General features: G+C 37.3%; 1 protein-coding gene across 1 annotated transcript in view; it reads left to right on the top strand.

The window, feature by feature from the left end:
- LOC119796962 (ethanolamine kinase 1-like) overlaps nucleotides 1-13761 on the top strand; it is a 30533-nt gene that overhangs the window by 13621 nt on the left and 3151 nt on the right. Inside the window, exons 3-4 of the mRNA XM_038305756.1 lie at nucleotides 2190-2342; nucleotides 13348-13496. Of these exons, the coding sequence (XP_038161684.1) occupies nucleotides 2190-2342; nucleotides 13348-13496 (302 nt within the window). The remainder of the gene's footprint in view (nucleotides 1-2189; nucleotides 2343-13347; nucleotides 13497-13761) is intronic.

Raw genomic sequence — 13761 nt, 5'->3', positions numbered from 1 at the left:
TAAAAAGTAAATAAAGAGGTAGATTTTACTTTTCAAAATGTACTCTTTTTACATTTTCTTTTCTGAAAGACGTCTGTCTCATTTCTTGTCAGAAAAAAATCTTGTGGGTTGAATGAAAGAATATTTGAATCTAAATCTATCAGACTCAGGAATGATTTTAGAGCTTAACTGTATTTTTCAAGGACAAAAAAATACAACAACTACATCAACCCTGTGACAAGATTTTGACCTTGCTTTTCTTGTAATTGTCTCATCCTCCCAGTATACAGTGTATAACCACAATATCAACACAATAAAGTGAAAAAAATAAAAAAGGAAGTGGAATATATCTGAACTTTTCCACAAATTCTTCAGATTGAGTCTCACTGAGTCAATAAGTCAAACTTGTGTCTGAATGTGTAAACATCAAAAACATACTATTACCTCCAAGTGGAAAAGCGAGATTTATTTATTTATTTTTGTGTCTGTTTTGACAATATAGTACTGGGGATTTATCTCCAAGTGCTAGATAAAAGATATGCTTTCACAAGTAGACCATTATGGTTTTTGCCATTGATACTTTTACATGAGACTTTCCTCAAAATGATTTAGGGATTAAAAATCATACGCAATGAACACAGAGTTGAGAAAGGGAGATAGATAGAAAGGAGAGAAAACAGAAAAAAAACAACAACAAAAAAAACTGCATGATTAACAACACAGAGGGTACACAGAGTAACTGCTAGAAGTCTGCTTCCACCTGCATAAGAAGATTTAACTTAAAATCTCATATTGTGAAAGCATTTTGGAAGACTAAAATGAATAAAACTAACTAAAAGGAGAAAAACCTAAAGAATAACTACAACTGAATCGTCCATCCATTTTCTGACACGCTTTATCCCAGGTGGGGTCGCAAGGGGTGCTGGTGCCTATCTCTAGCTGTCTAAGGGCGAGAGACGGGGTACACCCTGGACAGGTCACCAGTCCATCGCAGGGGAACACAGAGACAAACAGCACAAACCACGCACACATTCACACCTAAGGAATATTTAGAGAGGCCAGTTAAACTTACAGTGGTGTTTTTAGACTTTGGGAGGAAGCAGGAGTACCTGGAGAGAACCCATGCATGCACATGGAGTACATGCAAACACCATGCAGAAAGACCCCGGGCTGGAAATCAAACCTGCAACCTTCTACCTGCAAGGCAGCAGTGCTATCAACTGCCCAACTGAGCAGCCCAGAACTGTAGTCAGTTATGGGTAAACATTTAAGAACAAAAAGTTATGAACTATTGAACCCTATGGATGCCAGAGGTGTATTGCTGGAAAAAATATATAGGTTTTCTAAAACTTAAATCTTTATAAACAGAAAATTTGATTAAATGATAAAATGGATTAATCACCCAGCCCTATTACAGAAGTTCAGGGATAACAAACTTCAATTTTTGAATCCTGCACATGGAATTCAGATAAAGTATGAAAAGACTAAGTTGTTACTAGAACTAAGTAGATAGAAGCTCAACTGAAAAAAGAAATACTGAAATAATAGTAACAAATAAACATTTTCAAACCCTCAGTAAAAGTTTTAAGGTAATAAATTCTGTTAACAAAATGTAAGTACTTTTAATGGAAAGATTCTACATCATTTATTAGATAGAAAGCATTAATGTTACCCTACGCTTTGAACATGTCATTTGAAACTATTCTGTTAACTGTAAGAAAATAGTTTACTGTCATTTAAAGAAGCATTTAGTTAATTTGTTACTTTAGTTTTTTAATTTTTATTTTTTTTACTGATGATATTTGCTTTGAATATCACTTTAATCACCTTTCACGTTTTTTCTTTCATGGTTCATTTCATTCCCGTCCTGCATAACAGGCCAACTCCATCACTCACAGGATTGTAGCCAGCCAAGGCTAAAAAGCCAGGGCCACGAAACAGATCAATCATCTCACTCTGCACAGTACCATCTCTGGCGGGTTCCCAGGAAACTCCATGTCACGGCTAAGATGGCTTAAGAACAAAAAAAAAAAAAAAATCAAGCAGCTGAAAGGTCACATAGACAAGGAGGGCCATTATTTTAAAAAGAAGAACAAGATAAGAAAGCTAAATGGAAAGGGAGTTGTGTTTCTGCTCTGATAATGCTTGTTTGTGCAATAACAGTACCGCCCAGGGTCATTGGAGAAAATGTTTTTTTTTTCTCTCGGCAGATTGATCGCAGCCGAGATGGGAAAAATCCACTCGATTCAGCCAAAACGGGGCCGGCCTACGGAGGCTTTGCTCTGGACCAAGATGTCTCATTTTCTTTCTCTGGTGAAGAGCAGCATCCCCAGGACCCCAACTGAGCAGACATGCACAAAAAGGTAAAGAAGGAACCACATGAAAAATTACCTTGAGTGGTAAAAAATAGAAATAAAAAATACATGATGAAGACTGATTTACATGTTACCCCCCACAGTCAGCTGGGAGTGGCTGTAGAGGCTAGCATGACCAAATGTATAGTCTTCATGGGGAACTTAGACATGCAGAGATTAAAAAAAAAAGTTTTTTCTATTGAAATGCTTTACATTTCAGGAAACATTTAAAACTTTCTGTTTTTTTATTAAACTGGCAACATGTCCAGGGTGTATCCCACCTCCCATCCTCCTACCAGAGATGCTTTTACCAAAGGTCTGTAGATGGAGAGAGTAGATGAAAAGATTAACAGATAATTTCCAAGTTATTATAAGCCATAGGGGCTAGATATTCCCCTCACTGCGAAGGTCAAATCAATCTAAAACTCTAGAGCAAGGGTCTTCAACGTTTTCCATGCCAAGGACCCCAAAACTGATGGCGAGATGGAGCGGGGACCCCCTATATATTGTATAAAATTGTGATATATCAAACTGGTCCTATAGTCAATCTATTACAGCTGGATTTACAGCCCTGGGATTATTAAAGTGTTTCTGATTCTAATTCCTCGTTGATGGGACAGATGTTGTGAAAGAAACGGTGCCCAGCTTGGAAGAGCTCCTGAAAGACATCTGCCTCCATTTATCTGTTTACTACCGTGTGTTAAATTCATGTTAATGTGGTTTTAAAGACATTTCAATTAGTAGAAGAATTGCAAGGGGAATATAAAAAAGAAGTCTAATCAAGCAAATCCTTCACGACCGCCATGCAGTAGCTCTGTGGATCTCCTAGGGGTTTTGCGGACCCCCTGTTGAAGACCTCCCCTCTAAAGGGTAAATGTTCATCTTTATGACAATATGGATGTAAGATGACTTAACATGAACTGCTTGTTTTGGATGAGGCCTTCAATGAGCATATTTGCTTTCTGGAACAAAGTCATTTAGCTGGATGACACTAAGGTGTAGATGTTAGCTTGAGATACCTAAAAATAAAAACAAATGCAGAACAAATCTGGTCACTAGAATACCTGGATACGTTTTATTGACTGAATTAACCATAAAGACCTTTTTAAACACCAAACTATTAAGCCCTAAACACACTGAACACCATTTTGCATCTGATCTCAGAGAAATTTGTGTCATACGAGGACTTGGCGTTTAGCGCTCATTGGGAGTCCATGTGGATAAAAAACACCTGACATGATTTTCAATGGGGGTTTGCAGATAGATAGATCCTAGGTCTATGTTAGTGGAACTTTGCAGAGTTACAAGGTCAGCTTGATTGGTCTGACAGGGAGAGAAATTCGGTTTCAAAGTAACTTCCACTTTAGGGGAAATATAAAATAAAATCTTTCAATCACAAGAATAAACAGAAAAGTTTGCCCCATTTGGACAGACTCTGGTATAAGCAATCACTTAAACATCTCTATCAGAAAATATTCCTCCCATCATACTGTAGGAGTTCAGGAAGACAAAAAAAGCATAAAATAAAACAGTGATCCTATCTGAGCCTCGAAAAACACAAAACAAAGGACACGAGCAGCTTATCACTCTCCCCTTTCTTCAAAGATCGCTCTCTGAGAATCCCCTTTACTGCTTCATCCACTACACTATATAATCCTTTAACCCATAGTTACTATTACTGTATATTTTGTATATATCAAAATCCTTTATCTTTTGTGGTTTTAGAGCATGCTGGTCATAAAATGGGGCTTTGCTTGTTAGCAGCAAAGCTAACAAGCAATAATCTATTTTAATAATCTATTAATAATAATAATTCTATTGGGAAAGCACAGAGACAGAAGTGGAATAAAGAATTAAAAATCTGCACAGATCGTGATCTGCATCACTATGCATAACATAGGCCCCTCTCTACAGACTGCAATCAATGTGACAAGAGAAAAAAAAAGTCAGACGCAACCCGAGTGACCTGGGAAGGGATTTCTTTAAAAAAAAACAAAAAATACACCATTTCCTTTAGAGTTTTTCTTGCCCAGCCTATTAAAATCATGTAAAACAGATTAAAGGGACAGTGTGTCGGATTTATCCCCATCTAGTGGTGCTGTATATGAATTACAAACAACAGACTGGTGTCTCCCGTCCGCCGTCTGAGACCTTTTTGAATGGAGAGGAACACATTAGCCCTCATCACACTCTCATATTTAAATGGGACACATGAAGCATTTCTATAAAAACATGACTGAAAGAATCCTACATAAGTTAGCTGGTCTCACTTCAGTAAAGAACAGCAGCAGCTGATAACTGTTGCATCAGAGCTCATCCTGTGTCGGCTAACATAAAAGCCAGCTGTCTCTAATAGCGACAGACTAGCTGTGGGACTATGGTGCCCTGTTTCTAACAGAACGGCAAAATAACGAATTCACCCAAAACCTCCGTGTTCATTTTATCAAGTGTTTTCCACCTGATAAAAGCCTTAATTCCTTAACTCTTTTGTCTTTTTTCGGCTTGTTTCCCTTGCCTCTCACTGGACATAGAGTATGGATGTTTCTCCATTATAACAGAAAGTAGAAGGAAAAAACGGTCTACAGTCTGTTTGCTTGTTCTAAACTTCTGCTCCACTGACTGTATGATCTGGTTGAATTTGTAAAGTGCCTTGAGATGACTTGTGTTGTGAATTGGCGCTATATAAAGAAACTGAATTGAATTGAAATTGAACTGACATGTTTTCAGGTTTTGCAGGTAAAATGTGTAAAACTGGCAGGTTTATCCTCTTTCAGCTACCAAATGATGACCCAACATGATGTCTGCCATTGCATGCACTTTCACATACATTTTCATAAAATACTCATTTTAAACTTTTATAACACTTTCATTGCTGATGTGATGTTTTTAGACTTTGAGGATGCATTTATTAAAGCAATACTTGGTTTTTGCTCATAATAAATGTCACACAGTGTCCTTAAAATTAAAAAGCTGTGGTCTGACTTTGAAAAGGTTGTTCAATTGAAAAAAAACCCCAAAGAAAACTGGAATTGTTTTCTAAGTTTGAAGAAGTTTCCCTTTTTTTCAATTCAAAATGTCTGAATTAGCGTTGAGCTCCAAGCTTTATAGATCTGAACTTCAACTGGTTCAATTTGCATGTTTTCTAAGCTAAGAAAAGGCTTTGTTGTGCTACTCTATAAGGCTTGGAACTCAACGCTAAGTCTGACATTTTGAATTGAAAAAGCTTCTTGGATGGGAAGCGAAACATCTTCAAACTTGGAAAAACAAAGTCCAGTGCTTTGGGTTTTGTTTTTTTACTTTTTTGGAATTACTATAACCTGGATGACTCAGAATGTTCACCAGCATAATTCCTAATTAAATATGAGCTATATTATACAGAGCGCAACTAAAATTCCTTCAATATAAGAGACATTCAAAGAGAAAATAACAGATTTTTTTTTATTTTGGCTCTTAAAGGTGTTTTTGTGCACTTCTGAATCAACTTCATACACTTTATACACAGTTTTTTGTTTAAATGTCTATCTCTACTTAATAAAAAGTGACATAGTGTAATTGATTTTGTGTTTCTGATGTAAAAAAAGCATAAAAGCACATTTTTAACAGTTAAAAACAAGCTTTAACTCATTAGCCTTACTAAAGAAGGAATGTTTTAGACACCAGCCTATAGAGTTGGAGACGTTTGGCCTCCTTAATGGCTGCAGCTGGTTTCTCTTTGGACAGAAACCAGTCACCAATTTTATCCTTTACGAATAGCCTCACAAGTTCTCACATTATTCAAACCTGCTAACAAGTTTCCAATCAACTTTTGTTTTCCCGTTTTTGCTCTCCATTTTTTACATAATGCTGAGCTGCCATTGATCAAACAGCTGAGGTGGGGGAGCGTCCTTAACAGCAGTGGCTTCGCATTATCTCTGACAGAGGTCAGGAGGTGCTGGGTGAGAGAGGCCCTCCAGACACTACAAAGAAACATCCGCTCGGCCATGAGCCTCCTGCTGAGCTCGGTCAAACGTATCGGTCAAACGTTCAGCCTTGTTTGTGTTCACAGCCGGGGAGCCAGAAGTCCATGCAAACTAACATTGGGAGTGCTTGTTGTTTCAGAAAGGTGGTTTATATGGGAGTGAAAGGTGTGATACATTAATGGTACAACTGAAAATACAAATTAGCCATTGAAATTTTTCCATTGCTAAAATCTTATGTATTTCACAAGGATTTTATATGTGCTGATCATAAGATTATAAGATTATAATAACATTAAAACATTTTTTTTAGTTTAGTTTTTCCATTAAAAGCGTGAAACTTTACTTTCTTACACAATACACACAGACTGATATCTTTCAACTATCTAATTATTTTGATGCTGATGGTTATAACTGACATCTGATCTGAAACCAAATTCAAACTCAGTTTTTCAGAATATTTAATTTACTCAATCTTCCTCTTCACAAAACGAAGATCTTATACAGGAATCAGGTTGGGTGAGTTTACTGTTCAAATAAGAACAGGGGACCAGATTATAGGGGGTGTTCCATTTGGAAAAGGAAATCTGCATCTCCATAAAGTTGCTCAGAAGGGAGTATGAAGTTCTCTAGAACTTCCTGATGAATGGCCTTTGACCTCGGAAAACACATTGGGCAAAGCGAGTAGATGAAATGGCACACCAAACCATTACTGACTGCTGAAAGTCTATGTTGTACCTCAAACAACGTGGATTCTGCTCTGGAAATTTTTTTAAATCTAATTCATTTTTTCTTAAAATAAGTGCATTGTTCTTGGATAAAGGAGGTTAAAGAGACATCTTGCCAATGAAACAAGACAATTTACAATTAAAATAAGAAAACACAATTACATTGTCTAATTTCAAGTGCATATTATCTAATTATCTTGTTTTAAGAGTAAAAAGACTCATTCCATTGGCAGACTATCTCATTTACCTATTCAAATTAAGGGTAAATACACTTAATTTAAGAAATGTTGACTTATGTGTAGATAGTTTTTTCAGTGTGCATCTCTCCTCTCTTCCTCCAGACTCTGGGACCTTGTTCCCAAAGAAAATGCAAAGTTTACTTTTATCTCAGAATATTGCTTTGGAACACACAACAGCAGGATGATCCTTTTACCTTTAGTCCCAGTGAGATGTTGCTGACGCTCTTGTTCAAGATTGGCATGACATAAGGAATCTGACAGCTGAAACTCATATCTCTCATAATTCTGTGGGTGGTGGTCCCTAAACCACTGACTCTTTGAGAATTTCGCCCGCATTTTTGAATGGGTCTTGTTTCACCATCCTCTCCAGGGATGGTTATTCCTGTTGCTTGTACACCTTTTTCTTCTGCCAAATCTTTTCTTTCCCTCCTCTATTCATCTACTTAGACACAGAGTTCTGTGAACTGCAAGCCTCTTTAGTAATGACCTTTTGTGTTTTGCCCTACTTGTGCAGGGAGTCACTGGTCAGTCTTCATTCATCATTGTGTAGCCTACAAGACTAGACTTTGAGACACTTAAAGATCTTTGTAGGTGTTTTGAGTTAAATCTCTGATTATAGTGTGGCACCAGGTGGCTTCAATCTTAGCCCTGTTCACAATAGTCAAATGTTCAAATATCAATGCCACGTTTGGGTTTTTTTTAAATAAAAAAAAATAAAAAAATTAAGTAAATCCCTTTTTTGTCCCAAAATGGGAAAATTGACTCTCTGCATTTAACCCATCCCCTTGGGGAGCAGTGGGCTGCCAATGTGTGGCACCCAGGGAGCAGTGTGCAGTTAAGGGTTTTGAGTGACGGTCTGAGTGGCAGTTTGTGGGAATCGAACCAGGTACTTGCAACCTTCTCAGAGCACAAGCCAACTGCTCTAACCACTAGGCCAACGCTCCCCCTTTTAGTAAAATAAATATATATAATAAAATATGAAAAAGTTTTCCATTTACAAAACCTGTTCATTGCTTGCCACAATAATGAAACAAAATTCACTCCATACTCTGGTAGGGATCTTAGTAGAGCAGTGCATTAGTCTGGCTTTTATATAGAAAGTGGCAGGAAGGGAGCCACTCCAGAGGGGAAGTCGTCATAGTTAACAGTAAATAAGAACCCCCTCCACCAAGGCTCAAATCTGCACACAAGGCCCAGTAGAAACCACAGTAAAATATAGTTTTTATTATTCTTTTTTGCTGGTTTAAGAACCCTTTTTTATTCCAGGTTTTAACTTTGCATTAAGGTTGAGATTTGGCAAAATGTGAGTAAGTTTAAGAAGTTTGAACACTTTATATCAAACTAGCAACTCTCAATAACTCTTTTTTTTTTTTATATTTTTAAAATAGTGTCTTGAGCTTTAACATATAGCAGTATGGTTGTATGGTCATGTCAGAGTAAACTGCACCACATGACGAGGCCCAATAGATGGTGCTGTATTGTGACACATTTGCATGACTTTACACAGCTTCAGTGCTGCTCACCAGCAGAGACATTCAGAGTAATTCCAAATGATCTGGAAAACGTGAAATAATTAGGATGTAAACCCAAAGAGTGTTGAAAAATTACTATAAGTGGAGACGGCATTAAAGGTGAACATGCAAGGAAAGTAGATATTTTTTATAGGATCATTTGCATTTAAAACTGGAGTGTGTGTCTGTTTGGGCAATCACTGGCCTCTTCAGGCAGAGAGATATGAGACAGAGGCTGAAAGATAGCAGGAAAAAAAGGTTCTTTAATTTGCATTAGAGGAACTTTTGGTACTCGAGAGTGTATCCAAATGCAGATATGAATGTGGTCTTCAGAGGAGTCAGTAAAAGGAAAAGGCAAAGGGAGCACAGGAAGGAGCTGCACCTGCAGAGGAGGTCTTCAGCTCTCAAGCCACCCGCTGTGTGGAAAGGGGGAGACAGACGGAGGAAGAGGAGGAGGGGGATGCAGGAGAGTGAAGGAGGCTGCAGCAGCTGCCTGGTTCAGAGGGAGAGAGAGGGAGCGTACTGGAAGTCAGAGATGGGAAAGGAAAGAAAGAAAAGCAATGGAGAGCATGAGTGCAACCTCTTTTTTTCCCAAAGGCCCCCTGCTGGGTCACCCATTTTTCCTCCCACACTTTGCCTGAAACCACAAAAAAAAGGAACAAAAATCCCCAGTTCATAGTTTCTGTTTGAAATCATATGTAAATAAGGCGCTCTGATAATGAAGCGCCAGAGGAGGAAATTCCACTAATTACTTTACAGAGACTTGACAGGGAGCAGGAGGCGAACGCACTTGACGCGCTCCATCTCATGAAAAGGACAGAAAGGAGAGGAAAAGATCTGATGGCAAGACGTCAGGTTTCCTTTTTAAAGGCAATGCAAGTCTTTCATTTGGCTTTTCACTCCGACTATTCGCAGCCTCCCTGTGACAAAAGTCACTTGGTTAGTTTGGAGAAATGGATGAGCTGAAAAGGAATCAGGGTGATTCACCATTCAAACGACGGCTTCGCTTCATATTAGAGACGATACAGATGAATCTAAAGTGTTAGAAGGGGTTCGGTTCTCAGTGACTGAAATGTCATGGGCAAGTTTAATGTGATAAGATGTTTGATTTTGAACTTGAAGCTAATAAAAATGTAGTGCAGAAGAAAAGGATGATTATGAAAGATCAAAAAGTGAATAAAAGTATCTCCTAAATTTGTTTAAAAGCATTAAAATCAATAGATGGATTAAAAGGGGAGCAAAGACATCAAGTACAGACTGTCAACCTATCCTTGATTTACTGGCAATCTGAAGACAGAAAGCCTAACAGGACTTCAGGGAGAGAATACTGGACTTGTTATGCATGTGTAGGTGGACTTGTGTAGAAAAGCAGAGCCTCAGTGTCACCATCATAAACAAAACAAGCCTCTTTTATTGCGTTCCATGCAGGCCTCACTAAATCAGGCCCATAAGTGTGTATAATACCTCAGTGTCTGTTTGTTCCCCTTCAGATAAATAGGTGCTGTTTAAATAACACTGTTGGAAGCACTGTCTTACCGGGGCAGACAGAGGGTCTGCAAATAAAAGATGAATAAGCTAGGTGGATGTTTGCGTCCCAATTCTTCCAGGTGGATTTAGCACCAACTTTGGAGGCTATAGTGATTAACAGAAGGAAAAACTAAATATGTGATCTCTCACTGCAGCTCGCTGGTTTACAAACAGTTTCTTCCTGTGGAGAGTTTAAGACATCTGGGCTGGTGTTTGAGGTTTTTTTTCTGAACAAATTGGTCACCATTTAGTAACTTTCCACTGGGAAGCTTAATTTAGGATTTTTTTTCTTTATTTAAGGGGTTTTTACATTAGATAAATGGTTCCTAGAACCATAAATGACACAATTAGAGACTCTGCTACAATATTCCAACCTCTAGCTCAGTGGCAAGTTCTACAACAAATTTACCAGTGTGGGGCCAGTTTTTTGTTTTGTTTTTCACTAAATAAAATGTTTCAATATATTTATTTATTTATTTACCAGTGACGATGCATATTCAAGAAAATTTCCATGTAAATATTGCATAGTCTGATGGCTACTTTACATCTGTATCTGGTAAGTCAATAAGAAAAAGCAAGAAATTAACAAACAGACACAAGAGAGAATATATCAATCAGTAAATAAAGAAAGAAAGAAAAGAAAAAAACTAATAGAATAAAAACAGTGGACAATAGAATTAAAGACAGTGGAAGATTACACTGCACAGGATAATGATATCTGACATTAGTGGTCACAGATCTGGTTCGCTTTGAGCCTTCTTTTACAGTTTGTTGTAAATGAATTGAATGCAGTAGTCTCACTTATAGCAGCTGGGATGTTGTCTGAAATTGCTGCACCCTGGACTGATAACAGTTGTTGACTAAATAGTTTTTGGTTCACTTATTATAAATTAATGATACAAAAAACAGGACAATAGTTTCTTGTTTAGAATATTAAGTGAACCAAAGAGACATTTACTGCTCTGGAATCCTCAGATAAAGCAAACTGTGATCATATCTCAATGTGCATGAAGCTAAAAATGTAACGAGTTAATTTTTAAATCATCATCAGAATAAAACTGTAAAGATGAAAAAAACAACTATCAGAATCACCTTTGATTTCTGTACCAGTGAATATCGGTATTAGGTTATCAGAAGTGTAGCAAGTATCATGTGTTAAATGCAGGGGCCAACAATGGCCCCTGCCTAGAACCACCCATGCTTGAGATTTCTTTAAAAAATCCAGCCTGTTAATTTTTGCCAATCTTCCCCTTTGAACCAAGATAAAAGAAAATACAACTTTAAAAACAACTTAATGTTAGAGACACAGAGCATCCTTCTGTCGGTCCATCCATCCACGAAACTAAAACACCTAACGTTTTTCACCGTCATGTTGTCTCCTGAAATTCTCTCCTGGGTCCTGAATGAAGTACAGATGTGTGAAGCCTTCTTCTTGCCTGCTTGACTGTAGATATTCTGACTTTAGATATTAAAAGAACCAAGACAGAATCCATTTCTGGTCATTTCCTGCCTTTTGATGACCGACTCAGTTCTGTATGGTGGCCCAGAGGTGCAAACACACCGCAAATGCATAAATGTGCATCAAATAGAAAAAGTTTTCAAACACAAAAATAGACTTAAACAACCACACAAAACACATACCAAGGAAAAAATTCTGCAGTCACAGAAAATTGAGAGCAACAAAATGAAACCCAAATACAAAGTGTGCTGCAAACAAATAAATGATGCTAACGCACACAAACACACAAAAAAACACATGGAAAGTAAAAATGTAGCAAGTACTAAAAACAAACAACTAAAAGTTAAGTAAAGCTGCTAGCTAATCATGGGTAACAGAGGGGCTCGAACCTTTAGTAATGATCATCAGGATGCTAAGAGATTAAGGGTTTAATTTAATAAAGTTGTCCTTTTCTTCCAGTGGCGGCTGGCTAATAGAGGGCGCTAGTGCGCCCCAACATGGAAAATAATATAATATAGTGTACTTTTCTAGATGTTTGTTAATTTGCATAGTTGCTTTTAACTAAACCCATTCTCAGAAAATAAATAGTTTTTATGTATTAAAAATATAATGCTGACTCATAGCTTCGTCATAATTAAACTGGTACATTATTTTTTTTTTAGGATTGTGATACAATATAGGACCATGCAAAACACAGCTTTGCCTTGAAAAAGCCTCAGATGGGCAAGATTTATGTACAGAAAGTAAACCCGTACTTTAAATTATGTTTTGTTTTATAAAGTGTTTTTTCATAATGTTTTTTTGTTGTTGGCATTCATATAAATATACTGGTGTAATAACTTAGTATAAGTCTATTTTTAATTCATAGCCCCCTGGAGAAAACTCCACTGGCCGCCACTGCTTTCTTCCCTCCAAATTTGCCCTGGTCAGCATCCTGTTTATGTTTCCTGGTCCCATATGTGTTGATAATTGTCTCCCCCTAGTGGTTTGGAGCACTTTCATTATGTGGAGTAAGATTGCAGCTTTTCTTCAATTGCAGTTTTTTTTGCCAGTTGCACCAGTTTTTTCTTTGTATTTGCGTCTGTGTTTGCGTCATTTATGTATTTTAGTGCTTAAAGCAAGTTTGCACCTTGCATCACTCCACTTTTTGTGATTTTCTTTGCATGTGTTTTTTTGTAACATTGTATGGTAGTCTCATTTATGTTCTGCCAAGCCCCGTTTTTCTCTTCGCACTACTTTATGTAATTGCTGCACATTTATATAATTGCAGTGTGTTTGCACCCCTCGGCCACCTTACTTAAATGCAGGTTTAATGTATACAAGGTCTGTAAGTAAAATATTACCAAATAGCAACTATTTATTATTCAGTTTCATTAAAAAAAAAAAAAAAAAAAAATGAAGCACAGTTTAAAAAGAAATCTTTTACTGTGGTTTATTTTATAGAAACTGTTGATTTTGTTAAAAAAGAATAATTTTCTCTTAGTTTTCGATGTCCCTGAATAAGAGTGTTTAAAATAAACATTGGATTTTTTTTTTTTTGTTGTGGAGGTTTATGTTTGTATAGCAGGCTTTTAACTGGTCGTACTTCCTTCAGCTCCGTGGCTCTCTGCAAATTGCCCAGCTATGAGACATTGATGATGGAGATGGAGTTGCTGAAGATACACCTCTCTCCATTGGATTCACCGATTGTCCTCTGCCACAACGATCTTCTCACAAAGAACATTATATACAACAGCCAAGAAGGTGAGAAGATTAGATGCTGGTTTGAGATAAGATGGGGTGAAAAACTGCTTAATTTTACTACTCCAAAATATTAGAGAACATTTTCTGGCATTACAAAGCACTGATCTAGATGAAAGATCATGTTTTCTGATCCCAGGACACTTTCTGCTACTTTGATTGTTTACTTTAAATAAAACACATAAGTTGTGAGGTGTTTGTCCATACAGTGAAGCTGTTCCTCAGGTTGTCCTGGTAACGGCTGCCGTCCCTTTCCTCCCCCCATCAG

This window comes from Cyprinodon tularosa, unplaced genomic scaffold, assembly GCF_016077235.1.
Source record: "Cyprinodon tularosa strain WSP-4 unplaced genomic scaffold, ASM1607723v1 ctg563, whole genome shotgun sequence".
Classification (NCBI taxonomy): domain Eukaryota; kingdom Metazoa; phylum Chordata; class Actinopteri; order Cyprinodontiformes; family Cyprinodontidae; genus Cyprinodon; species Cyprinodon tularosa.
Note: the sequence above shows the minus strand (reverse complement) of the source record. Positions and strands in the feature narration are given on the sequence as shown.